Genomic DNA, 26,864 nt, shown 5'->3' with positions numbered 1-26,864 from the left:
ATCTCTGAAAGCCACCTGCAGACTTCCAAGTTCCCAGAATCTACACAGTTTTACAAATCCTTATTCCCACCATTTAAATTATGTGCATCCTTCTTGGGCTTTGTAACAAAACCACAAATGGGCAGAGAAAAATTTCAGTTTTCTAAAAATAGCATTTCTATCATTCCACAAGGGCAATGCCATGCCAATGGGATGTGTGTGATGAAATTAATTAAACCTTTGGTCTTTTGCCTCCTTTGCTCTTTTGAGCAGTCCTCTGGTGCTCCTCATTTCTGTCAGTTCTGTTTCTGAAGTGACCTGTTCTTAGCTTGGTTTCTTACAAAAACCCCACTTACAGAATTATGCAGACTGCACAGTCAGTACCAACCTCTCCCCAACTTTTTCAGCACTTAATATAAAGGAAAGTTAATAAGAAAGAGAAACTTTAGGAACTACACTATGACTTTCATTTACTGAAGGACATAGACTCAAGTTAGCAGTGGTACTAACTTGAGTCACAGGATGCCAGAGCACTCAAGAGCTCTTCTCCATTAATTGGTTTCAGCTTTGTCTCTCGTTTATTATTTATCCACTGTCAAAATTATATATACACCAGTAGGAACAGATGCACAAATTAGCAGCAATTGTTGAGGGATATAAATACAGTATAAAACAAGAGAAGATAATCCATCCCCATCCAGAACTGTGCCTCTGTTTTATAGCTTCTGTAAGAGAGCTTCAAATAGTTTTGCAAAGTTCCCTGCATTACAGAATAAAAAGTTTAACTAATTTTTGCTTTTCAGTCATTATCATCTAGGGAGGAAGCAAAAAGGTGGGATGATGATTTTAATAAAAACCTCTTCAAATGTTATATAAACTCAGTGTTCTTAAAACCACTTTGCATGTTAACTACATGACAAAGCAGTTCATCAAATGAAATCTCACGAAGTCTTTACAGGAGAAAAGCAACTCTGTAAAAGCATGTCTTCACAAAAGAAAAGTTTTGTTCAGAGAATACTCAATTTTTCTTGTCAAGGTTACTCCAGAGTACAGAGGACTGGGAGTGAATTAGCTGAATAAACGTAATTAGATGGGGTTTTTTTACTATAAATTTGATACATTTGTTTTTATCAGACCAATCAGCAGTCATACATTTTTTAAAAATCAATTTCTTCTTAGCACTACTGAAGAAAAAAGAGAATCCAAATAACCTTGATGAGTTAAAATTCTGCTCTGTAAACTTCTGCGGGCACCTTCATTATTCTCTCCAAATTACTCTTCACAGTATTTCATCATTAAAACATCTAACACCGTTCAATCCATCACCCTGTGAACTTCACAGGCCCTTGTGTACACTCAGATAGCAGGGTGTGAATTATACATCACAGGCCCTTCCTAATTGCTGCTGGCTTGCTGCTGGCTGCAGATCTGCAGTCACCTGGCAGGCTGCACTTCTGGGACGTTTTCTTGATGGCAGCACACGTGCTCAGGAGTGCATCCAGCGGGGTGCCTTGCACCAGGCATTTATCTGCCTTGTTCTGCAGAGGGTACAAGGCTTGCTCACGGCCCTGAGGACACCAGGGGCTCCCAGAAGGGACCAGGATCACAATAAATTCCCAGCTCATAGAGGAAGATCACAGAGCAAATGAATACTTCAATGAGTTAGCATGTATTTGCTCTTAAAGGTTGCTGTGCACATGCACAAAGAGGTAGATTTACTAAAATATATAAAACTGCTGTCCTTATTGGCTTAAAAGTTTCCATGGCTGAACCATCAATACATTTATTATGGAGAGGGAGTGATGCTGGGTTGAAACATCCCCTGTAATATTAACACCCAGACTTACTGCACAGCTTTGAGGTCAACTCCAGGTGTGTCAAGGCTGCAATAAGTGAATTTCTTTACACGTGAATTTTAGCATGAATGACAATCTCCAAAAGACAAATGACTTTTTCCTCTCAAAAGCAACAAATTGATTAGGAAGAGACAAGTGATTAGTGGTGGTAAGAGCAGAGTATTTCTCCTTCATCCATGGGTGAAACCTACTTCTGCACTTCCTAAAACTTATTGCTAACTTGAAAGAAAGAAGAAAAATCTGCAACAATAAAAAAGCAAAGATTCACATCTGCCAGGCATAGGTGAAACTCCCAAGAGAAAGTTCCTGCTTAGGTAAAATTCCCTGCTGTCATTTGGGGAAAGACGTGGGCAGGATTATTTCCCTCCTACTCACTTTTCTCATCCTACAGCTTCAACCAGAAGTTAGAGCAATTAAATGCTCTAAACTCACATGAAACCCACAGTTACCCCCCACCTACGGGCAAAAATAACTTTCTACTGCTCGTGGGCACATGCCTTGAATAAGGAAAAGGAGGGAGAGGTCTTGCCAAGCCTCGATTCTGAGAAACAACCAACCAACCCATCAACGCACTTTGGAGGAAATTGAAGCTCAGGGACTGGCACAGAGAGCAGCAGCAAGCATGCAAAACATGGATAAAAGTGGCTCTTGGGCTTTCTGCTTCTTAATGCTGGTCTTCCTTGTTTTTAAACAGAAACCATCAGTTTTCATTCTGCCTCCCCACAGAAAGGAAAGAAGACAAGGAGGTAGATGGATTATGCAGTAAATATTTTAAAAAGTTACTGCTCCTGCCCTTTCCTGGCAATGAGGCCTTCCAGAGAAATTAAAGCTACACAAACTTTGGCAGAGATGAGGGACTTTGCAATATTTGAAAATATCCATGGCAGACCTGTCAGAAATTTATACTTGCCATAATGTAACTTTATTTATTAAGGAGCATAAGTCCTTCACCACCAAGAAACATTAATAATGGATGTCCTGTGTGTGAGGACAGTGGGAGGAAGGAAGAAAAAGATGTTTGCTTAGTTGAATTTTTCCTCAAATGTCATAGTTCACAATTCCATAGAACCTTGCAACCTGGGAATTTAAAAAACTTCCTAAGTGACTAGTTAGGCATCACAACACCTAAAAGGTGAAGAGGTTAAGTTGACACAGCTGGTCTGAATACCCTGACACTCAGCCAAAGTGCAACTCTTTGGTTATTTTTAAGGGGAGAGCTTTTTGGTGTTAGAATGTCATGAAATCAGAAGACGAGTTACAAATGCTTTTCATTTAAAAAGCTGAAAGCAAATGGTCTTGTTTCATTTCTGCAAATGGTTTAGTTCAAGTTGTCAAGAAGTTTAAGAAACTCTGAGAGCAGGTTAATGTTGTTGAGTACATGATTCATAAGAATTATGTGAAGGGGTGAAGAGAGGAAACTGTCACTTTTACTGCACTTGGATGCCAGCCCTAAAATAAGCTTCTTGAAACAGTTCATTAAAGGAATTTCAATGACAAAGCCAACCTTTATCCGTTCACAGAGGACTTCAAGCCTCCTTTTATAGCACAGAGATTACTATATTTGGCCAAACCTAGATAACATTAAAGCCATTATCATTGCAGTGAGACACTATAAATAGTAATAGTAATGTAAAACACTTAAAATTCTGTCTGGGAAGCATGATAGATAAACAATATTATCTATGCATAATTTAGGGCTTGTCTATCAGACATAATCTCATTCATGATAACATGAACAAATTTAGTTACATAATTCACCTTGTTGTTTACCCAAAATTACTTGCATAGTCTTGGGAACTCCTTTCCTGATTGCTTTTGACAATAGACTTTATATTTAACACACACACATATGTGGGAAAGGTCAAATCATGCTCTGAGGTTCTGGATTTGTCAAAGTTAATTCTCATTCAATAAATCAGGACAGGAAAATGTTTCATTCTCTGTTTAAGGGTTCTTTTCACACGCATTGAAAAAGAGGGTATCAACCTCAAACATTTGCATCTTTGTTTTGTCACCACTAAAATTTTCAGAAGAACGTGATCCTGAAACAAATTTTGCTGCCAAAAATTACAGGAAATTATATTTTCATTGTGGATAAATTAGTCTCTGAACTTTACTTTCCATAACAATAATCAGGAGATTATGAACTCATTTGCAGGAAATCCAGATAAAAAGATTTGCTCAAAAAAGATTGTCTTTTACCCATCCAGGTCAAATAGGACCACAGTCTTTTGCATTGAAAAAATCATCTTTCCCTTATGGAGAGATAGCCCACTCTCTCACAGTAAGCAATATCATAGCAGCACTGCTCCTTATTGAAGGACCATGGCTATGCTTTACAGACTTACTGCTGGTACTTAATGAAGTTCTCTTCTACAAAAGTTTAAACTGACTTCTTTTTTTTCTTAAACAAACAAAAAAGAAAAAAAAAAAAAGAAATGTGTAACCTCTTTTTCTAACCCCCCTCCCCCCCAAAAAACCCAAACAAACATACAAAAAAACAAACTAAAAAACCCCAAAAAACCATGAACCATGTAACCTAGAATCTAAAACTAATCATATAAAAGCACAACTGTAAAGTTAAGGACACTTCATTTCTAAACTAGAAAAGAAAGCCTACACACATTAACTTCACATAATTTTAGATTAACGTTTTCTGCTGGTAGAGTGGTTTGGGTTTGGTTTTTAATTAAAATTAGAGGTGGTCCCAAAAGCCCAGACCAAATCATCCCTGAAAATTAAAATATTTAATCTTCTCTGGAAGAGAATTTAGTAAGCCACTTCTCCCCCACAAAATGTCAAACCAGGCTACATGCACCAGGCTGTGCTCTGGTGCCTCCCGAGTTCAAAGGACCCAAGTTAAACCCATCTGGATGGAAACCTCCAGAGCCTCATGATTTTCATGCTGACAGGGGGTTTGGAAAGCAACCTCACTCTGAAAATCCAATAAAAATCAAGATGTTGGGTTCCAAGCTTTAAGATGACAATCAAACTTTTAAATCAATAGATAACAAAAATTCCCATCCATTATACCTTCATTAAAATCTGCCTTTATACACGATCTTGGAGAATGGGGGGAAAAAGAAGCACTGAATACAGCTGATGGAGAAGGAAAACCCACAGCTCTGTACAGACCTTCCCACTCCTCTGAACTGCAGAGGAAATGCTCCTGCTGATAAATCATCAACAGGAAGCCAGATTCAATGGCTGGGCACAGCACCCTTGCACTGACTTCACATACTTCTCAATTGCCTTGACACAATAACCTTTAGCTCATAAAAACTTAGCTCTTATGACATTTTTGAATAGTGACGAACACAAACCAGAATTGCTTGGAGCGTTCTCATCTCAAAAGCCTCCCCTTGAGCATTTCCCTGTGCAAAGTAAAGAGCCTGCTTGCTTTTATTCAGCCAGTTCATTAATCAGCATCCCTGAGATGCTACCTCCCCCCTCCAGGGTGTTCCTGTGTGCACGTAAATGGTTCAAAATCATCCACAGCCATTCCCACTAGAGGTGGTTTCAGTGCACCCAGGCAAGAGCAAAGGCTCCGTGCTGAACTCCTGGTGTGAAATGAGTCATTTGTTCCAAATCATGTTTCCTTTCTTCAATATTCGCACTTAGTTATTCATTTCCCTAAAGTACATGAAGATGAGATGTTCCTGAGTTATTTTCTATTTGCTCTCAGCACATACACTATTTGATTCCTATTTCTTATCTCACTTTTCCAGCCTTTTCCATGATTTCAGTGGGCTGTGATTTAGGACCTCACAGGCACAGACAACAAAGCCCACACTTTGAGGAAGATATCATTTGTTTCCTCTTAAGATCTTTTGAGACCTTAGAGTCCCTTTGTACTGGAGCTGGTTGGCACCTGCAAGGGCCTGATTCCTAAACACTGATTACCATGAGGAATAAAGTCAAAATTACTCTTAAGCTGCAGAAGTGAAACTATTACATAAATGCTTGCATTATTCAACAAATATGCAATATGTGAAAATTAAATGTTTGCAAGAGTTATGTTAGCTACCCATCAGGAACTGACTGGTGCACATAGCCATTTATGTATTTGTGTTTCACCTTTCATGTTTCGTCACAGCCATAGCTGAAAATCATAGCTCTTCTCTCTTTCTATACCTCCTAGCCATGTGCTATTTTTTGATGCATCTTTTGAGATCTCCATGTCTCCATACCAGCCATTATCTTTAGTCTATATTTTCTCCAGTCACAATTGTTACATCAGATTCCCCTTCCCCCTTGAAAATTTTTCATTTGCAAACTTAGTTCATTATTGTTTATTTAGTTTTTGTATATGTAGTCATATAAATTAAAATTTCAAATCAGTATCATCCTAAAGAGACAATCAGCTTTACTAAGATTTGACCACTGAACAACTGTCGAACCTGCAGAATAATGACATATGGAAATCGATGTGGAACACTAAAATACCATAGTCTTATGGCATGCTAATGAATTGCACTTAGTTTGAATGTCAGGTTGACCTTTGAATAATGGAAAAAAGTAATTCACAATCAGCATCTATCACAATTAATTTACACACCTACTTGAACAAGCTCAGTGTCATTAAGGAAAAAATGAATGTGAAGACACAAAATGTAATTTACTGTAGCACAAAGTCTGCTGAGGGCACTGTGGATGGCCTCTTCCCCTCCCCTTCATCACCATGCCTATATCCTTTACTTTTCATCACTGAACTGTTACTGTCTTTGATTCCTGACACTGTTTTGTCTTCATTGTATTGCTAGTGGATCTTTATCTCTTTGCTGAGTCACAACCAAAAAAACTGAAGGGGTGAATTCCATCCAAGCCAGCACACAGACTCTCCCTGATTTCAGTGAGTTTTATATAAGACTCTACATTCAGCACTGAGCAAGCTCCCAGTTTTCTGCTTGCACATTGCCTCTCCCAGCTACCCTCAATCCTAAGGTAATGTCTTCAAATGCATCAGAATTTCATGTGGATTTTTTCACGTCAGCTATGGGAGGGTGCAGTGTGTTAGACATTCACTTTTATTTGTTGAGCATAAAGTATCAGAAAATACAATTCAACAATATACTAAGGCTGCACGAGAGAGAAAGACTACACGGGGAGTTCACAGGAAAAAACCCTTGTTGTAAGGGGAGATGGAAAAGGGAAGCTGTCTGTCCCCAGTCCATGTGTCTCAAAAGAAGCATTTATAGACTGACACAGCTGTTACACAGTTCCAGGACCTGGCTTAGCTGAGACATAAGTGATCTCCAAAGAGATCAGGTACAACAGCAGAGGTGAAATGCATTAAGATTAGGTTAAACTTTGCAACTGCAGCCTATAAAGCTATCAAGCCACCTGAAGTACTACTTTATTGCCTCTTCCCTGGGAAACTGGACAGTGGGAGATGTTCAGAAGCTCCTGGGGCTGAACTACCCCAGCAGCACAGGCTGAGTTTGATTTTGCATGGCTTTCCAGAGATTTGATATCAAACTCTTCTTCTCATCCAGGTAGACCAAGGAGCAACACATTGCTGGGTGACTGAGCAGGTGTCAAGGTTGTCACTAATGGACCCCTGTAATTCCAAACTGCCAGAAACCACTCCAGAAAATCTAGACCTGGCCAGGCTCTGCAATTCACCCTGTGGAAAGTGTTATCAATTTTTAACTTGCATTCCATCATCTCTTATCAGAGGGCTGCTTGTAATTGTCCAGAAATAACTGACCCCCAATATAACACCTTCTCAAAACCATCAACACTCACTCCAGCAAAGAAATAAGGAAAATAGAAAGAAAATGTAAGGAAAGAGATCAGTTCAAGTCACTTCTCAAAGGAAGATATTGTTTGAATGAGGCAATCCTCCTACCATCTTATAAACAAACTTTCAAAAGTCAGCTAGTGACACTTCAGAGCCTTTACACCAATTTTGGATTATGTGCCACTGACATCTTCATCCCTGGGTGTTCAGGGCCAAGCATTGGGAGGGTCCCTCCTCCCCTATGGCTGGGAGACAGGCTGCTGTTCTTACCTGACATTGTCATGCTTCTGGATGTAGATCTTATGAAACATCATGTCTTCCTGTTTGGCATTAATGTCAGCTTTCATCTCCATGGCAACATGTCGAGGAAGTACAGAGAGCAGGAGACGCTCCTGTGGAGTCAGACAGATGAACCAATTAAAACACCTGCTGCCCAGTTAACAAACACACTTTGTTCCTTACTGGGGAGAAATGACTCATCAGTTTGGTGAGAGATGAGCACAGCCAAGCAAAATGGGCTCCATAAACCCAGGAGCTGATCCCCTAACCAGTCATATGCAATTCTCTTCCCAACCCCACAATAAGAATTCAATGGCTTTAGAAGAAAAAGTATTATTTTTCATTCCAGATGCACGGGCTTTACAATTCATGGTTGCCAATTTTCATGCCAACCAGGCAACTCAAAGAGTGTCCGTGCACCGTTCTTGGAAGGACTCAGATAAATGAGATTGTCTGACCTCCCACACACTCTCTGCACACCACCACGAAGTCTTCCTTCACCTAACACCAGAGCAATGATACCCCAACACCCTTGGGCACTATTTAAAATTCCTTCCTTGCTTATCTAATTATCTGAGCACATTCCCCCAGCAGGCACAAACCTGCTCTTAGCAGCTAAAATGTGGTAGAAACGCCCCGATAAAACCAGCATGAGAAGTGCTACTGCTACACTTTAAACTGCTGTTAGTGCCAATTGCATTAAGACCTGTAAACCCACCCACTCACCAGAGTATTTTCAATAACCACATACCATCAACAGTTTGTGGCTCTCCTTGCCCCTCAATTGGCACTTTCATTTACTGATCATAGCTTTTGTGTGACTTTTGTAACATTATTTTGCAAGCCGTTCCTACAGAGTATGCAAAAATTGACAAAATGATGACTTTCTGGTGATTTTCCTAAAAACTCACATAAAAAAAAGTGCTTGTTGTTCTAAACTTGATGCCAATTTCACACAGAAATTATAGAATTTAAATCTGCAGGTAATTTGTGCCCCAGGGATGCATTTGTGTATATCAGGAATCACACCTGAGAATTCTGCCCAGAGCTGCATTCTATTCCCAGTCACACCCCGTGAAGTTCAAAAGGTTTTGCTATGGCTCACGAAGGTGGGGAGCATCTCCTTTAGGATCAGCTCTGCTGTGGTCTGGTCCAACCTGCAGGCAGTGCTCTGGAATAGCTGAAAAATCCCAAAAGCTTGTGCCATCCTTTTCTTTATTTTTCCTTCCCTGCAGTGAGCAGGAGGAAGAAAAGGGCCTTCCTTCTTGATGACACAGAAGGAAGGTCCCCAACCTTATCTAACAGCTCATTAATTCTCAACCACACAGGGAGCAGCAGGGTTCAAACACAGGCCTGACTCAGAGGGGTCAGCAATCCTGTCCCAAGTACTCACGTCACCAAACCAAACCATACTGCAGTTATAGGCACATTTCTGGCTTCTAATTCCTAGTTTTAACTGAAATTTCACCATTTATTTCTTCCTCTAAGGAGAGAGAGGAACCCTGGGGGAACCAGAAGAAGATGAATTCACTGAAAATGTGCTCAGCATGCACTGAGACATTTTATAGTCTGTAGCACTGCCCAGTATTTCTTTTTTCCCCTTCAATGTGCACCGTAAAGAGTCTGCCTTCAGTCTTTGAAGAGATAGTAATAACACAGAAGATGTGTTGGAGGGATTTCTATCTCTGCTCAAAACTGCAGCAGTCATGAAAACACTTGTTTTTTAAAGTGCTGTCACCGTCACTAGCATACTGCAGGTGCTAACAGTTACATATCCTTATTTTTTTTTAAAAAAAAGCAGCTCATGAATCATGCACGTGTCCTTAGGCTTCTGTCAGCTATTGGTGCACTCCTTGAGTGGAAAAACACAACACATTTGTATCCTTTCCAGAGTAAACGTTGTATACACTGATGTCATTTGCATATTCTAATAGGCATCCTCAAATGTGTGAAAGCTGCTATTTTATGTGTGATTTTACACATCCTCTAAATAACTTGGAACTTTACGGGAGTTTCGGGGGCACCCACAGGTTTGGAACATTCTCTGTGGGCGCATGAGCACGGAGGGATTACTCGCTTCCAAAACACAGACAGGAGCCTGAGTTAGGAGCATTCCAGGAGATTGTCACCTACATTTCCGAGTAGCTTTTACTTGAGAGCCCCCACCCCTACTCTTCCTGACACCATGGGCACTTGCCAGATTAAATCACCAATATTTTCAAGACACTTGAGATCTCCAGGAGCTGCACTACCGCTGCTCTGAACTAATAATCAGGGGATAAGATAGACTCATCAGGTGAAACAAATGCATGTGGCACAACATCCCTTCATGCAGCTACTAATTAGGAAGTTGAGCTGTGTTACAGAGCTGAGCATTACCTTTATTCTGTTTGCTTGGAGTCATCACAATTAATAACCTCTGAAGCTAACAGGAGAAGGCTATAACAAGTGCATTTCTAAGGCATAAACCACATGAAAAGGCCTTTGAAACAACAAAATCCCTATGTTTTATTTCAAATGGAGCAGGGAAATGAGGGTCTCCACTAGAGAGCAATTTTCATTTTGATACAATAACTAGAAAGTGCTGCAGCCCTCGCTGTAAAATGCTGTATTAGGCACCAGTGAGGTGACCAGGACTGCTGTTTTACAAGTATAACAAGGCAGCATTCTGACCTGATAAAAATGCAAGAGCAAATCCATATATAATTCTCCCTTCAAAATAACATGCAAGTATAGTTCCACTGAATTATACATGAAACAACTGCATCCCAAGGAGAGCTGGTGTCTAAAACAGGCACATAGATGAAGGAGCTCAACACAGATCTACCCTGTTTCACACATGTACACATGGATATATTTGTGCATGGGCACACACATTCCCACAATGACTATGCAAAGAAATTTTAACTATTTATGAAGTCCTCTCCCAAGATGACCTCAAATCACTGTGAATATTTAGTATCTTAAGATTATCCATTTCTCCTCAGGTATAGTAACAGTTACTTTTTACCAAAAGTGATACTGAGATGAAAAAAAGGAGAGAACAACTTTACAGAGACAGAAGACATGCAATGCTAGAATTAAGACAATCCAATCCCAGCAACCCATCTCTTGCTCAAATGCTATCTGCTCCCTACATAATGTGGAGAACACATGATTTTTCATCCAAGAATATTTTGTTGTGGGCAACCAACAGCAATTCCTGTTATGGCTCTGCCCTAGCTTATCTCAAGTAATGAAATCACAAGTCATCTCTTTTCTGCATTGGCTATTCTGAATTTTCTATTTACTTTCAGGCTAATTTTGGGTGCTGGTAGATGCTTAATAAAGGAAAATACAAGGTCATTTGCCTGAGAAAATCTGCCTGCCTTTATAAGAGAACAGCACACAGGAGCACCATCGATCTCCAGGAAAAGACAAGCAACTATAAATAACAGTGTTGGGCTGTGCAGTTGTATTTTCCTCCACCCCTTTTTGGACATGTGGGCTGAGCTGTCCTTATTTGTGTCTGCTGTCACCTCGTGCTTATCTCAATGCATTATGCATAGAGTCATCTGAACTGAACCTGGAGATCAATGTCAGTGCAGGCTGTGGCAGCAAATAATCTCATTAGGAGTCTCCAGCTGCCAGGACCTGCAGTTACTGCTGCAGGGACTGAAGAGCACTTGGCACTGCCTGGCTTTGACCCTTTTTCTGATGTCCTGGCTTTCTTATGTATGGTATAGTACTTCCTGGAGAGGGGAAGAAGAAAAAAGCATCAAGATAGGGCATTTGTCAGGACTGTTCCAGGGAGCTGCTTCTGAGACAGAAGTGCCCAAATCCAGCAGAGCACAGGCATCTGAGCCACGCTGCTGAGGCAGGCTCTCAGCAGGGAGGACAGGGCTGTAATCAATGAGTAAAATGGCACATTCTCTTGGCTCAATCCTTTCCTCCACTTCAAGGTGTAGAAGGAGTAGGCTGCTCATTTCATCTTTCTGAGATGATATTCGTTGCAAAGGAAAAAGGAGTCTTGAATGTGAATCTTGTTTTCATACAGAAAGTACCAAACAAGCACATGTACAGTTATTTCACAGTAAGGATTGAACAGCAGCTATGTCAGCCAGAGGTACCTCATGAAACATTGCCAAAACACAAATCCATAGATGCAGATGGGCTGAGACATGAAGGAAAATGAAACTGAGCTGCCACAGAGATGCAAAGACTCCCCAGCTGATTGATTCCCCTGACCTCTCCTCAAACCCACAATCAAGCTCTGAGATATCTCCCAAGGGATAAATGGAAGTCCCATTTCATGATTCATTTCAAATTGGACTGAACAGACCACTATGAGATGTACTGCAGGGCAGAGATGTGTTAGCAAGGGAATAGTTAAGCTGCCCCAAAAGACCTTCTGTGTCTAATTCTGAGACACAGGAGATTCATTGCAAGAGAACCCACAAATGAATTAGGGGAGCAGATACATTCAGCACCCTGATAACTAAGCTGTGTGTTGGCAGCAAGAGGGCTTTTTATAGCAAAAAACCAATGAAGCTGATGATGAATCTTAATTTTTGAACAAATACAATTCATTTGAAGCCAATAAGATACAGAGAGGTGTGTAAGCAGGTAGGAACCTTTGGGAAAGGAGGGAAGAGGACCTTCTTTGGAGGCATCAAGGAATGTTATGTTGTGTGGACCAATTCTTGATTGCCTTACGCTCTCTTTTGGCAGTGGCATAGCTGACAATCATGCCAGGCTTTAACCTTACAAACAGGTTCAGTCCAAAGCCTGTGTGTTGCATCTTGGCAGCAATGATCGGTGCAAAAAACTATGCAGGCTCTTTGTGTACTGTGTAGTTTTAGTCCACAGAGCACATGCCACTGCATATGTTGCTTGTCTCTGGAAAAGTCCACCAGAGTATTGGGCAAGAACTACAGCCCAGAGCTTTCTTTCAAACCTTTAAAAATCCTGTCCTCTAACAACAACCTATTCTTGCCTGGATTACTCATGAAGCAAGAAGCCTGCAAATGCCATCCTACAGGAACAATTTGCATGCTAATTCTGTTTCAGTGTTTTCATGTTTTATTTCCAACTGTTGTTCTTACCTGCTGCTGGTTTTCCCTTTGAGAATGCAGCCTGGCTTGTATGCATTCCCTGGTCTCCTGGAAAGCCTGTCTTTGGGACACCTCTGCTGGGTAGTGGGTACACACGCCTACAATGTTTGTACAGGAGAAGATGAGAACATTGGAGACCAGCTAAAAAAAAAAAAAAAAAAAAAAAGAGAGGGAGAGAGAAAAATACTTGGTTACACTTTGGAAAACTGCCATTGGTAACAAAGAACCAGCCAGAATCCAGTCCCTTCCCTTACTCCTTAAACCAACACATATTTAAACCTCAGTCTCTTAATTTTAATGTATTTTACCTCTCTAGTCTTTAAAATATAAAACTTCCATATATGACCTCAAATATATGTTCTTTCCACTGTGTACTACTTCACAAATAAAAGGTACAATTCGACTGGTAATTCTGCAATCTTGCTTTTGGTTAGCTATTATCTGGGAACTACTGAGACACAAATCAATCTAAAAGTGCATCACTGCTCCATCACTGGAAGTCACCTATAACTCATGCAGAGAGATCTGGCAGAGGAACACTAATATTTTCATGTTTGTGCACCTACATATCTGGCTCAAAAACATTTCAAAGGTATATTAACCATTACTTTGAAATAGTGCTTCACAAGGTTTCAGAGCAGTTTTTATAATATAGTTCCAACTCAAAATTGTATGTTTCTAGATAAGTTTTTTACATTTCTATGCATAAGTACAGAAATGAGTTGCTAAGTCTGAAGCATATTTCAGCTGGACAAGCACGAAGGAAGAGCTATGTCACTTCTACTCCCATGCGTGTTATGTTTTGTAAGGAAGCAGCCACATAACTTTTGCTGAAAACTTGCATTGCAACCTTTTATTTCCCAACTATTTTTTAATAAAAAGGAAAAAAATATTAATGCCCATTGCTGGTATTTGTTTCAAGCAAAATACTCAAAGCCTGTACGGATGGCTTAATGTAAACATTTCCCTTAACAGAGGTCAGTTCCAGTAGGACTTTTTGAGACTTGCACAAGCTGTACTGGGTCACCCTTTGAGGACAGACTTATCTGAAAAACCTCTCATCTCTTCCAGGGGAAAAGACAGTCAGACCTCCAATTCTTAATAATACAGATCTTTGCTCTATTCCCTAATGAGCCCAAATATATCCTTTGCCTTTATTAATTTTTTACTTGCAGAATAAAAAAAGCAGTTTCCAGCCCAGCCCATTCCCTGAAAATATGGAGACACTCTGAATGGCAGGAGAGCTGCAGGACACCCCTCAAGCCCTGAGCTCACAGGGGATGCTCAGGACTTCCCAGACCAACTTAGACACTGTGGAGGAGAGAGGAGCTGCCCCCATCTCAAACATGGACCCACATCCCAAGAGTAACAACCTCTCCACAAAAATCTGACTGGTATTAGTCCAACTGTTTGACTATGTTCATATGCTAAGGACAGCGACAATTCTTTTATTGACAGCTCTGACTCGAAACAGGCAGAAAAACCTCCTCTGTCAGCTCAAAATAAGCAACACGATCAACTACAGCCAGAGGAGGGACTCCTCTCTGTGGATGGCTGCCAGTAGATGGCAACACTCCAACTTCCCAAGCTCCTGCATCCAAGCGCAGCATTTTGGGCCATGCCCCCGCAGTGAGTTCCCACATTTGTGTGCCACTCTACAATACAAGGACCTGTAGGTCATGGACACCCCCAGGTGACTGTCACCAATCCAGATCTATTTGCAGAACACAGGTTTTCTAGGATGAAATTATTCCCACCCCCTACAGATGGGTCCCTCCATGCAGAGCCCACAGATGGCACAGAGGTGTGATGAAGGTGCAGGTCACACACGAGGACATGAAATAAGTCCCAATGCTAAACCCACACATCCCCTTCACAACTGTATTCTCACTCAGCTCTTTCAAAGCCTGGCTGGATCCTGCCAGATCCAAGGTTCTCCACCTCTCTCCCCCAAGTTGATCAGACACCAGTCAACCCCCACCCAAATCCTGCTCAGTTAACCTGAGCCAGTGCTGCATTCAATGGGCATTTGATGCTATTTTTTTTGGTGATAATGATGATTTCTAAAAATGAAAAATCCCCCCTAACATAAAAAAAACCTTCAGCCAGTGCTCATTCTACTGAAAAAAACCCCAAACATAAAAAGGGTGTCAAAATAGGGGTTTCCTAGGATTTACTCGGGTTCCCACTCCATGGGTGCACTGATTGAGACTCTCAGCCAATGAACAGAACTTCTACAAGTTCTGTTCTGGTTAATATGGGCTCAAAGGGGTTAAAACTAAACAGCATCTTTTGCATGTCCAGATTACAGCAAGACTCCAAAATCCTCGCTATTGGAGTTGTGCAGTGATTAGAAAATTTGCCAGGGAATATAGAATGATATAAGCATGTATGATATATTTTGAGTGGATAAAACTGAGAACAAAGAAGGTTTTAAGGAAATAAGCAGTTTCCTGCCTTTAATCCCAAGACTCTGAGATTTCATTTTGCTTACAGTCACTAGCACAAACCCCCAAAAACCTCCCCAGAACAGTGACTCAAGTCTTGCACCAAGAACAGGAGACAAAGGGTGGTCTAGATGCCAGGCAACATATCAAGAATTGACCCAGCAGAAAGAGGAACACCTCAGCCCTGAAAAGAAGCTCTTTTTAGGTCTTTCTGGACAAATTGGTGTTGTGCCAACAAAAAGTCTCCCCAGTGGGGTCCATGCACAAAGATACAGCAGCTGTGATGATGTCTTGAACAGCCAGGCTGTGCTGTCCAGGGCGTGTGGTTCATACTGGACACTGAGACAGGCAGTACAAAAAAACCCATCAGAATTGACATTATTGATAACATTTTTGGAACACCAAGCAATTTAACTTTTCAGCACTCACATTACTCTACACAAACCCAAGGGACTTCACAGACTGATTTACAAGACAGACTCAGACGACCATGCTTCATCAAGTTGGAACAAAAACTATATTGCAATGTAATTTTTAAGTAGCGGGGGGACAGGTATCTGTATTTATTCTGTTTAGCAGGAGCTCATTTAAATCACAGTATGGCATCTTTGCAACACCCTGAAACACAAGGAGTGAAATTACTCTGTATTATCTGTGTTACTGTGTAACTTTTCTGTGAAAATATTAAAGATCTGCAGAGATTTAAAACTGAAGCTCCTTTTATTTGCAGTCACACTTGTTAGCAAGCAAGAGAATTTTGTTTGAGATCTGTTCACAATAATTTTCTACACAGCCATTTTAAAACACAATAAAATGAAAAAAATTCTAGGAGCAATCTTTTTTTTTTTTCACAGTCCTCTGTCTTAACAAAATAAATTTATATCCTGTTTGCCAAATGGTACTACTTGCTTATCAGCTTCCTTGCCATTTTGCTATGGTAACCAGCTTCAGTCCCAGGAGGAAAGAGATGATGTAGATACTAAAAATCTGATTCCCTAAGCTCCATGGCCTGAAAAGTAAAAACATATTATGGCAGCTATTTCAGACAATCTGCGCTTGAAGAGCTGTTCAAGGCAATGGAAAGATAAAATTGTCTGTTTTGTAGTTGACTTCCTTCCCCTGCCTAACTAGAGATTTAAAGTAAGAAGATTCCTACCTTTCTGCTTTTGGAACACAATAGTTTATAAAGACCATTTAATTACATATAACTCCTAGGTAAGCCAATAAACCTGCCTGCAGTATTGGCACATATGAGCATTTCATAAACTAACACGTTTACTCTTCCATGACCTGTGTGAGGCAGAAATGCTGCTCTCCTGGTGTTACCGAGGCAGAGCTCTTCAAAGGTGATTCAGCACCCAAGGAAGAGCTGTGTACTATGAGGGGTTTTCAAAAACCACTGTGGCTCCTTAGTGCCACTGAAATAATAGATCCCTCAATCTCAGACAACAAAACAGTTTCCAGTCGCTTTGATTTCATCGCACAAACAGCTCTGCAACGCCTTTGTTGAATCTCCTGCAGGAAACTGTTTTCAATAATTTTTTTCCCCTGGTGACTGAAAGGGAAAAAAGACAAGAGATGGAAACAGTTTAGTTCCACATGTTCTAGGAGTTATGAAAACCTGGTATTACAAAATCAAAATGAAGAGCTAAATTTGGCCTGACACCAGTGTTGTTTTGATGTTTTGGGCACCTCAGGCCAAGCTGAGGAAGAAGCAGGATGTCTCAGTGGCCAGGAGAGAGCCTCCAGACCACCACAGCAGAAAAAGTATCAGCTTGCAGCAATATTGCCACACTTCCCCCTGCTGTGTTTCTATTCGATAATTCTTCAAACACCAGATGCTATTCAATATGTAATTAAGAGACAACAACATGCTTAAGAGAAATAGCATCGAGATAAATTTAGTTAGTTCCCTACCTCTGCCAGAGCAAACAAGGCTGGCTACTGACATGAGAAGGTGGGTCATATTCCTTGCAATATCATTGCTTATTATAGTCACAGCTTCTGGGTTTTTTGCCATGTTACTCTGCTTTGGTCCACTTCTGTTGCAGAGGCTCAGGGTTACTTCTGTTCTAAGATCACAGCATTAGGCTATTCCCTTTAGTTTCCAACACCACTAACTAACCAGTATTCTGTTTTTCTATTTATTTTTCATTTAAATCAAAATATTGTTTCAATATTTTCATAAGGTCCTGTTTTGAAAACAATTATTTTTGAAGCTTTTACTGTGAAACAACAAAACTGTCACAAGGAGAAATAAAGCACATATATGGAGATTTAAAAGTCATAGGAAACAACCTGCAACAAACACCAAACTATGGACCCCCTCTTTCCAGTGTGGCACTGCTCTGCTTCAGCTTTCCAACTCTCATCATACTCAGCCAGTAGCAAATTTTTTGTTAAAGTGATCATCTGTGCAACTGCCAGATTAAAAGCAGCTAGCACTTGACTTTCTAAGCTACATTTTAAAGTGTTTGTCTGTTGAATTGGCAAAGTGGTCCAATTATTAATTGCAGGGGCAGATACTGAGATTATCTTTACTTTTGAGAGTTACTTTTTGAACCTTTACAAATTATTATGAAATCTTGAATACTTACTGTAAACAATGTAAGAACAAAAATATGATGATTACAAAATCTCTAACTATCCAAGACAATTCTGCTGCACCAATATGTGCAATCATGAATTGGAAGTATGGATAAATTCTAAAGACAAAAAGCACCAACATTATGGAAAAGTGTTACTGTTATAAGATATAGCTGGTGCTGGTTTTTAAACACTTTCCCTGAACTGCAATTAACCCTCTATTGCCTCTTTATACAATACTGTCTAATAAAAAAATTGGAGCAGCTACAGAGCCAAAGGCATAATGAAAATTAAAATGAAAGACAACATCAGCTGGCTCCAAGATCAAATTACTTATGTATTTGTGTTGTATATACAACAACATCTTTCATTTCCCAGAGCTACAGCCAGCAGAGTACTAAGATAGTGAAAATTTGTAGATTATGCTAGAAAGATAATTAAACAGTCTAAGTCACATGGTCTTTTCCCAGTGTTTGGCTGCTAAAAAACAGTGTAAGTACTAGTGAAGAAATCAGGAGGTTTCAATTTCAAACGTGGGAAGTACTTTTACTGAGTACTGAAAGATAACTGCAACATCCAAAGATGACATTAATACACCAGAGCCTCAGAACAAATTTTCTGGAGGTGCTGTGGGCTGCCTTCCCTCTGCTCTGCCGCTGCTGTACAGCAGCCACTGCTTGGATCTTGAGCAGAACAGAAAAGCAGTTACAGCCACCACCTTCCAAAGGCTTCTCTGACACAAGAGCAGTGCTGCTGAAGCCAGTGTCACAAGTGTAAATGCCTCCGTAAGTCATAGCTGAACTATTGCAAAGCAGCAGAATTCTTTAGAGAGTATTAGAGAGCGATGTTCTACATACGCACTGAATCTCTTCAGCTGATGATGAGAACAAAAAAATGTCTCTGCAGAAACACTTCTGAAACTTTCCTGATGTTCCTTCTGTTTGGTGAGCCTAAAGGAACAAAAGCTGCCCGCTTCACTCTTTCAACTAGATTCTATATTTGGCATAAAGTTACTTGCTGAGAGTGACCTGTGGTATTTTGTCTGAAAACACTAAAAGAGCCCTTATGCCACTTGTGAATATCTCTGTTCAAGAACTGCAGTCAATAAAAACATTCATCTGATGCCATCCATTTTGTGCATTTCAGTGACCATCTCACCTTTCCAGCCCCAATGTACACTGATCCCTCAAATGTGATGCTGTTCTCCCAGAGGAAAGCCAAACAAGTATTTTGCTCCATATAAGTTCATTCTTTCTTTAGAATGAAAAGAATTATTATCTAATTTACCTTTTAAATACATAGTTGCATGTGGAGACATAAAACACCATAACCCTAATCCAGAGAAAAAAAAAAAGATATTTATATTTTTCAATTCTCTTAATTGTTTCAGAGGATACCAAAATCTTTGATGCTGCATTGTATTGTAATGCTTCCCACTCTATTCTATATAATTTTAATTCATTTAATGATTGTTGTAACTACAAACTTTCTGTGCATTCTTGCCCAACAATATTTGTACTGTCATGCAGAATACAGTATTTATGATTTGGGGGTTTTTATCATTAAAACCTTTAAATCCTGCTTTTTTAAAAGAACAAAATATTACCAATACAGGTTTTTAAAATAAAGCCTCTCAAAAGGAAAAAAATCTTACATAAAATGGATAAAATCTACTTCCCTAACAGTGTTTTATTAATTTTTCTGCTGGGATTTCATTTTCTTTCATTACTGACTGATAAGATTAAGAAGTGGAAAATATATTGTCCTAACCAAATCTTGGTGCAACATCAGCTGAAAGAAATATTTGTGCGTCTAAGTTTTCCTGGAACTCTATCACAATCCCAGAAAAGCATCCTTTGCATGGTGGCACAGCCTGGGGGAGAAAATGCTGCCCTTCTCTAGCAATGAAACAGTAGGGAAGGAGATTCCTGGGTCTGCCACCCATCCTCCACAAATCTCTGTGGCAAACAAGTTTTTCTTTACCTCCACACTTAACATAATTTAAAAGGTACAAATCAGCGCTGGTTTTCATGCAAGAATCCTCCCTTGATGGTGATTCAGATGAAGCCAGGCGAGAGCTGCAAGGGCATTCCAGGGAAACACCGTGGCCCTTGGATGCAAGACTGGGACTGTGAAACAACTTAGGGGGAGGCTTCCTCCACTAAAACAGAGACGTTTCTCATTTCCTTTCCCCTGCTGACAATTCAGCCCCTGCTTTTTTATTTAAATTACCACCTAAGTCTTTGCAACCAGGCTGTCTCCTTGAAATCCAGTGGCTTCTTATCTTAAGAGATGGAACACCAGCCAGATGCTCCTGCTGAGCACAAGCTGCAAGTTTGGCCTGTTTCAAATCTGCTGTGGCAGCCTCCAGAAGGAACAACGTGATGGAAATGGAGGACCTGGATTGAAACGCATCTCATGAGCGGTACTGTGCAGTGCTTGTAACATTTTAACCCTCCAGCTCACTTAACCTGACCCGAGTAAAAAAGCATTTGTACCACGAGTGAATTCATCTCCCTGGAAGTGTGTTTATTTCTGATCCACAGAGGTGACAAAGACTTCAGCAACCAAATACAATCTTACCAAAATAAAAGCCCTTGAAATGGGCCTTGAAACATTAGGTACTTCTCCTTGAGGATGTGAAAGTGGATGAAAGCTTCTAGACTTTCTGTGCATGACTCACAGCTGTCATTGGATAAACATCTTCCCATAAAAAACATGTCAAGATAATTTTGACAACTGTACAAAATTTTCCCAGATGCATGATAGCTTAGGCAATTTAGACAATTACTTTAGTTAACAAAATTAAGCAAAGCTCTAATATTCCAGCAAAATCAATTGTTCTGCAAATGATTGTAATCACGTTTGAGTTATTTTCATGCCAGTCCCACCTGTCCCTGTGCTCCCAAGACACGAGGAGCTGGTAAGATAAGAAGATACCATAGGTGTTAGTAGAAAAATATTGTAATTGAATAGAAGATTAAGATATCTGGTTATCCAGATTCTGCACAATGTCTCTGAAGCTAAAGGGAGCTCTAATCAATGAGGAGAAAAGTCAAGAAATAAGCTTTATTCATCATTTATATCCCATTTCCTTCTCTATCTGATGGAAGGGATGTGCAGGACAGAAGACAAATGCCTAGGTTTTCCATCAGGCTCTCTTAAAATTAGTCTGCTACACTGAAACATGAAAGTCCATTAATACACACCAAATAACTCAACATGCAAATACATAAACTGCTCTAAGCCATAGTGGAAGCAAGATTATGTTTACTTTGCTTTTCTGCAATTTTTTTCCCCTTTGGAACGGGTTGTGCCTGGCAGCCACACCAAGTTTGTGATCTCAGCAGAAGAGACTTGTGAAGCCCAGGATCCCAGTCCTTCACCATCGCCCCTATGGCTGCCACTATGTCCCCTCCCCACCCTCCTGTCCAGGGGAGCTCTGCCTTTCCCAACACCCTGCACAGTGCCAGCAAATGCTCCACAGGGAAGCACGTGCCCAAGGCTGTGGTTGCATTCAATGGCTTTGGGAGAAAATGTCTGTACTAAATAGGCAAAATCATGAAGACAAACACTCCTCTGCTTCCCCCTGTCACAGTGAATCCTAGTCCTTAGCGTTCCTGGGAATATTTCAGGGAGCCCTGGACTCTCATACAGGCAATGCATCACGTCTCTTATCTTTCATCATCATTTAAGCACAGGAGTCACCTCCAGGTCACTTGGAAAACAAAAATATTTATCTAGTTACATGAAAGTCTTATTTATCTGGGAAAAAGGAACATTCTCCACTTGCTCAGCAGGCAGAAATGAGTGCCCTAAATATGGTCTGTAAGATATAAAAATTACTATTTCCCAAGCATTTAGAATGTGTGTTTTTGGGAGGTGGTGAGTTAGACTGGTTTTGTTTGTTTGTGTGGGAAGAAATGTAAAATTGGAGAAAGAATGGAATACAGATGGGTATTTTGGTTTTGATTTAAAAAATACCTCCTTTCCTCTTCTGTTGCTGGATTGCAAATCAAGCCAGAGCAGCTTGCCCACAATCTCTGTTCCTTCCTGTTAACATCCCTATCCCAACATATATTTGTAATAAACAAAACTTACCAAAAGCACCACCAGCAAAGTTTGAACTCTTGAACTGACACAGTGGCTTGCACCAGATGAGGTGAAGGAGCAGCATTCGTGGCAGATTGCAAAGATTGTACACAGACACCACTAACATCCAAGTCAATCTGTGGGGACCTAGGTGGATCACACCCTCTCCTTCAAAGGCTGCTGGGGGGTTTTGCCAGCTGTTACAGTAAACTGGGCTCACTTCTGCATCACAGGGGCTGCACACAAGTATGACATTTGTTATCGCATCTGGCTGCTCCAGCAGCTGAGCATGCTGATCTCTAGACAGATTTGGATTCAACAACACAAAAACTCAGTAAGCAAATTCTTGACCAAATTTTAACCGAGCCCAGTGATCAGCTTGAAGGCACATTCCTCGGCCTTCAGCTTTGTCACGCTGAATTTCAAAGGTCTACAGTAATACAATAAAGATTTTATAGAGAAGCTCTGAAAGACACTTCAGAACTGTTTATGAAGGCAAGTGTAAGACAACCCAATGACATTGGTTACGACTGGCTCTGTTTATAATACAAATTACAACATAATTTAGCCTGCCTCCATTTCACTGTACACAAACCCTCTCCTCTGTGCCTTTGGAGCTACACTACTGCACTCTCCATGAGTCTTTCATTCTGCCTTTTTTTACACAGCAAATCCCATTTTTTTCCATCCTGCACTTTCTCCTCAGCTCCCCAGCTCTGTCTGTCCCCAGACACACACACAAATGCCTCACGATTCCAGGATCAACCCAAATGACTGCTTGTAAATTAGCCAAGATGAACCTCATTCTGTTCCAGTAGCATCGACAATTTGGTTACTCACTACTACGTGAGTTTTTCACAGCATACTCTGTAAGTCACAATTTACATTGCTTTGCAGAATCTGAAGGAAAACATTTCAAGCTACATTTTCAAGGTATATTCATTGGAAACATACCCCATGACTGCGTCATTAATTTCTGTAAGCATTATGAAATGACAGGAAGCTGGATTCTTGAATGAAGATATGCTACAGGGAAATGATATTTTGGTAGGATCTTAAACCTGCTTATTCTTACTGTCAAATATGCAAGATGAACATACTGAAAATACTGGAATTATAATACTGTAAAAATTCCACTGTTTAACAGAAGTAAACAAATTAGCCTCACTTTCCTGGAGATGTACAGTTTGGAAGAGCCTCTGAATTCTGACAATTGAAGTAAGCTGGGTTGGCTGGGAATTGGGCAGGATGTAAAGAAACTAAATCCAAATTTCTGCTGCTAGTGGAAAATTTTGAGCCTGTAATTGAGCATGTACTTTTATTCTCCCCAAGATCATTACCAGAGATTATGCAGCTGAATAGGTTTTCTGAGGTGAACCTAAAATAGACCAAATATCATACTAACCTCCCCAAGAGGATACTGTACACCACAGAACTGAACTTTGAAAAACAATAAATTACAATTATTTAAAGCAACCTAATATGAGGAAGACAAACAGAAAAAAATAGGGAGTACTTATTTTCAGAATTTTTTGTAATATGACAAGAAGACAGGATCTAAGAGACCTCCTGGACTATAGAGCTCATTTCCCAGTTGCCTCTTAAAAATTGTCATAACCAAAAAACTGTTACCACAATTCTGTTGAAGTTTGAAGTCCTCTGAATAGCAGTAGTTGCTTTTCTCATATTATATGCAATATTTCCCTTAATATATTCCAAAGATACATTTTTCCTGGAGTGGATAATATTGACAATAAACAAATTAGCTTGCAATCTTCTTTCCCTGTCATCATCATCTGTTGCACCGCTGCTTAAATATTAAGTGATGGCATCAGATTTTTAATTCCCAAGAATACAGCTCCTGTGCACTTGGCCTTGCCTAGTAAGCCTTTCACAAATCAGCCCTTGTATTGTGTGCAGATTTACTAGTTCACTTCAAAACAAAATGAGTTTATGGAAAGTACTTCAAACGTGGAAGATAACGGGATAAACAATTGCCTAAAGAGGAAAAACAGCTGAGAGGTTTTGCTGTCTACAGAAAAACAGGTACGGTTGGTGCCTTTATGTCTAGGAAATGAAAGCCACACAAATGAAGAATTTAGCAAGAGATAATAATAAAGAAGTGGTGTGAAATGTTTCAGTATGTAATCAGATCCATGACTGTGGCTTGAAATCCTAAACTGGTTCCTTGCCATGCTACTGTAATGTGATAGCATTTGTCAGTTTAAATCCAATAGGGAGTTCCTAAACCATTTTGATAGGATAAAGATATTGGAAGCAGTTGTCTACTCTTATCAGTTTAACTGTATCAGCTTAAGACAGATAGAACTAGGGAAAATGATTAATTATATTTCTAAGATGTTATTTCATCACACACTTCTTTGTGCTTTCTGGTGAAACAAATATGAGCTATCCTTTCAAAAGTGAAGTAGGTGGTCCTTGACAGCAGTGATAACTGGCACATCCTGCTGCAGAACTGGTACAATAACAGTAAACAGAAGAAAAAGTGAAAGGATGGCAAAAATCACAAATCCAGATATGGAATGGAAAGTGGGAGAACACAAAAACATAACAGACTAAACCAAAAGACTTAAATGTGTCATTTTTGTCATCAGCTTGATTCATCCATTGAGGTCTACAAGACAGTCTTTAAAAGAGGCCAACTACTGTCTGAGAACAGAAAGCACAAAATAAACTGACTCAGATGAACACTGTCTGCCTATGAACAAAAAACCCTCCAAACTCTTCCCTTTTAAGAAACAATTTTGGAAATTTGTGGCAAAAATCAATGGATAAACACAGCTAGTCCAGCAATCAGGTGCTAAGCTGTTGGCATGACATCAGGCATCACAAGCAGTAGTGACCACTGCTAAGTTTATCTGATGCTTTTGTTGTTACCATAACCTGCTTGACAATTGCTCATGTGGTTATCATCCACCAGTTTTCTTCTTGCATTCATGTTTAACTGAAAAATTCACAAAGTCTTTGCAGTTCTGGAAAACACACACACACACAACAGGCAGAGAAAAGGGAGAGTGTAGTGAAGGGGCAGAATCCACACCAAATGGGACAGAAAAAAGAAATGGAGATCAGAACAGAGGACTAAGAGTGGTAAGTTATGGACAAAGAAGCACAAACAGCTTTTTGGAATTATTACATATTTCCCTCCTATGGAACCTGAAATCAAGCCACTATTTTTTTCCCACTGTTTTTTCTGCCTCAATACCAACTCTGCTGAATAACAAACAACACGTACAGTCCCTTCAATCAGTAGGTCTGCAAAGGACCAAATGGACTCTGTTGTCATCCCTTGCACAGAGAATGTAAGTATTAAACACTGTATTTGTCCTGAGACTGCCTTGAACCAGAGAAGTGAACTGAAGCTGCAGCAGCAAATACCTAAATGCTGAATAATGTTCATCAGCTCACAGGCAAGTTTTTATCTGTTTCAAGCAAGGCTCAGCGTCACATTTCCAAGCATGAGTACCCAACTTCAGAGATTCCATTTGCCCTTAAAATATCACTTTTACAATGCAATATTTCTTTATCTGATTATCAGCACTGCACAGATCACAAAGAACTATCTTTAAAATGGCTGTTTAATTACTTTCAGAACAAGCTGTGTTCTTTTGGAAGAGAAACTACTTGAAAGATCAGCATCCTATTTTACTGGACTTTCAATATGTATATGAGACAGCTCAATATGCAGGACTTGGACTCCAAGAAGAATATTTACATTCCCCACCATTTCCTACTGCTACAGATGGGTCAGATGCCAGATGGCATCCAACTATGCACACATCAGTTCCAAACAAGAATTAAAATGGTAGAAGTTACCTATCCACAAGAAGAATGAGAATTAGAGATTGAAAACAACAGAAACAGGAAAATAAATTGGCTTACTACCCATGTGTTTCTTTCATTCAAGAAACATGAGCAGCATGATTTCTTGCAGGAGGGGAAAGGAGGAGAAAAGAAAGACCCAAAATTGTTCATTGCCCTAAGTCCACTGCCCTATACAGTGTCATAAAAGCCACTCCAGAATTGGAATCAGTGTGGGCTGACACTGACTAAACAGTAAAGCAGTTTGGTGGATCATGAAGAGCCTGTCTGCAAGCATGCCTCCTCAGCTCTGCTCCTGGCAGCTTGAGTGTCAAACACCAGCACCTGCACCAAAGGAACAAAAGATACACCTGGCAGGAACAGCTTCCACTTCAGGGAGAAGAAAGTCAGCCCATGGTCTTAATGCAGATAGAAAATGTGCTCAAGTACACGGATTCCTAATCTGTCTGGAAGCAGATGAAGATCCCTGACATTGAAAATCATCTTATTAACAGCAGGTGCAATTCCCTCAGGGGAGGTGAATAATGCAATGGCATCTCAGTATTTCCCCAGCTCTATAGAAGCGCCTCAGCCCAGACACACTTAAATCTCACCCACCAGGAGCTCCATCAAGCCCCCTTTTTACCTCCTCTGTCTGTAACAGCTGCATTAAATGGAAAACACACATTTCTTTATGTTACCTCGCACCTCATGTAGTCAAGAAGTTTGTGCTAAGACCCATAAAATATTGACACTGTCACTAGTACTTTATTCAGACAGAGAAAATTTATTTAATTCCTGAAGCTATTGCCACTACTTTTTACAACTATCACAGGGAGGGGTATCTTTTAAAGAAATTATTACCTTCCTCAAATTAACTTTTTGTCATATATTCCCTCTTTCACCAGAGTCTGCTCTGATCTTTAGGCCTCAATTACACTGTTTTCTGTCCCCCTGAGTATAATTC

At 40.1% G+C, this 26,864-nt stretch overlaps 1 protein-coding gene across 1 annotated transcript in view; it reads right to left on the bottom strand.

Moving 5' to 3' along the window:
- ADCY5 (adenylate cyclase 5) overlaps positions 1-26,864 on the bottom strand; it is a 204,467-nt gene that overhangs the window by 70,709 nt on the left and 106,894 nt on the right. The window contains exons 2-3 of the mRNA XM_038143319.1: positions 12,942-13,091; positions 7,849-7,970 (exon numbers count right to left, since the gene is read on the bottom strand). Of these exons, the coding sequence (XP_037999247.1) occupies positions 7,849-7,970; positions 12,942-13,091 (272 nt within the window). The remainder of the gene's footprint in view (positions 1-7,848; positions 7,971-12,941; positions 13,092-26,864) is intronic.

The sequence above is a fragment of the Motacilla alba genome, chromosome 7, assembly GCF_015832195.1.
Source record: "Motacilla alba alba isolate MOTALB_02 chromosome 7, Motacilla_alba_V1.0_pri, whole genome shotgun sequence".
Lineage (NCBI taxonomy): Eukaryota > Metazoa > Chordata > Aves > Passeriformes > Motacillidae > Motacilla > Motacilla alba.
This window is presented reverse-complemented; position numbering and strand designations above follow the sequence as displayed.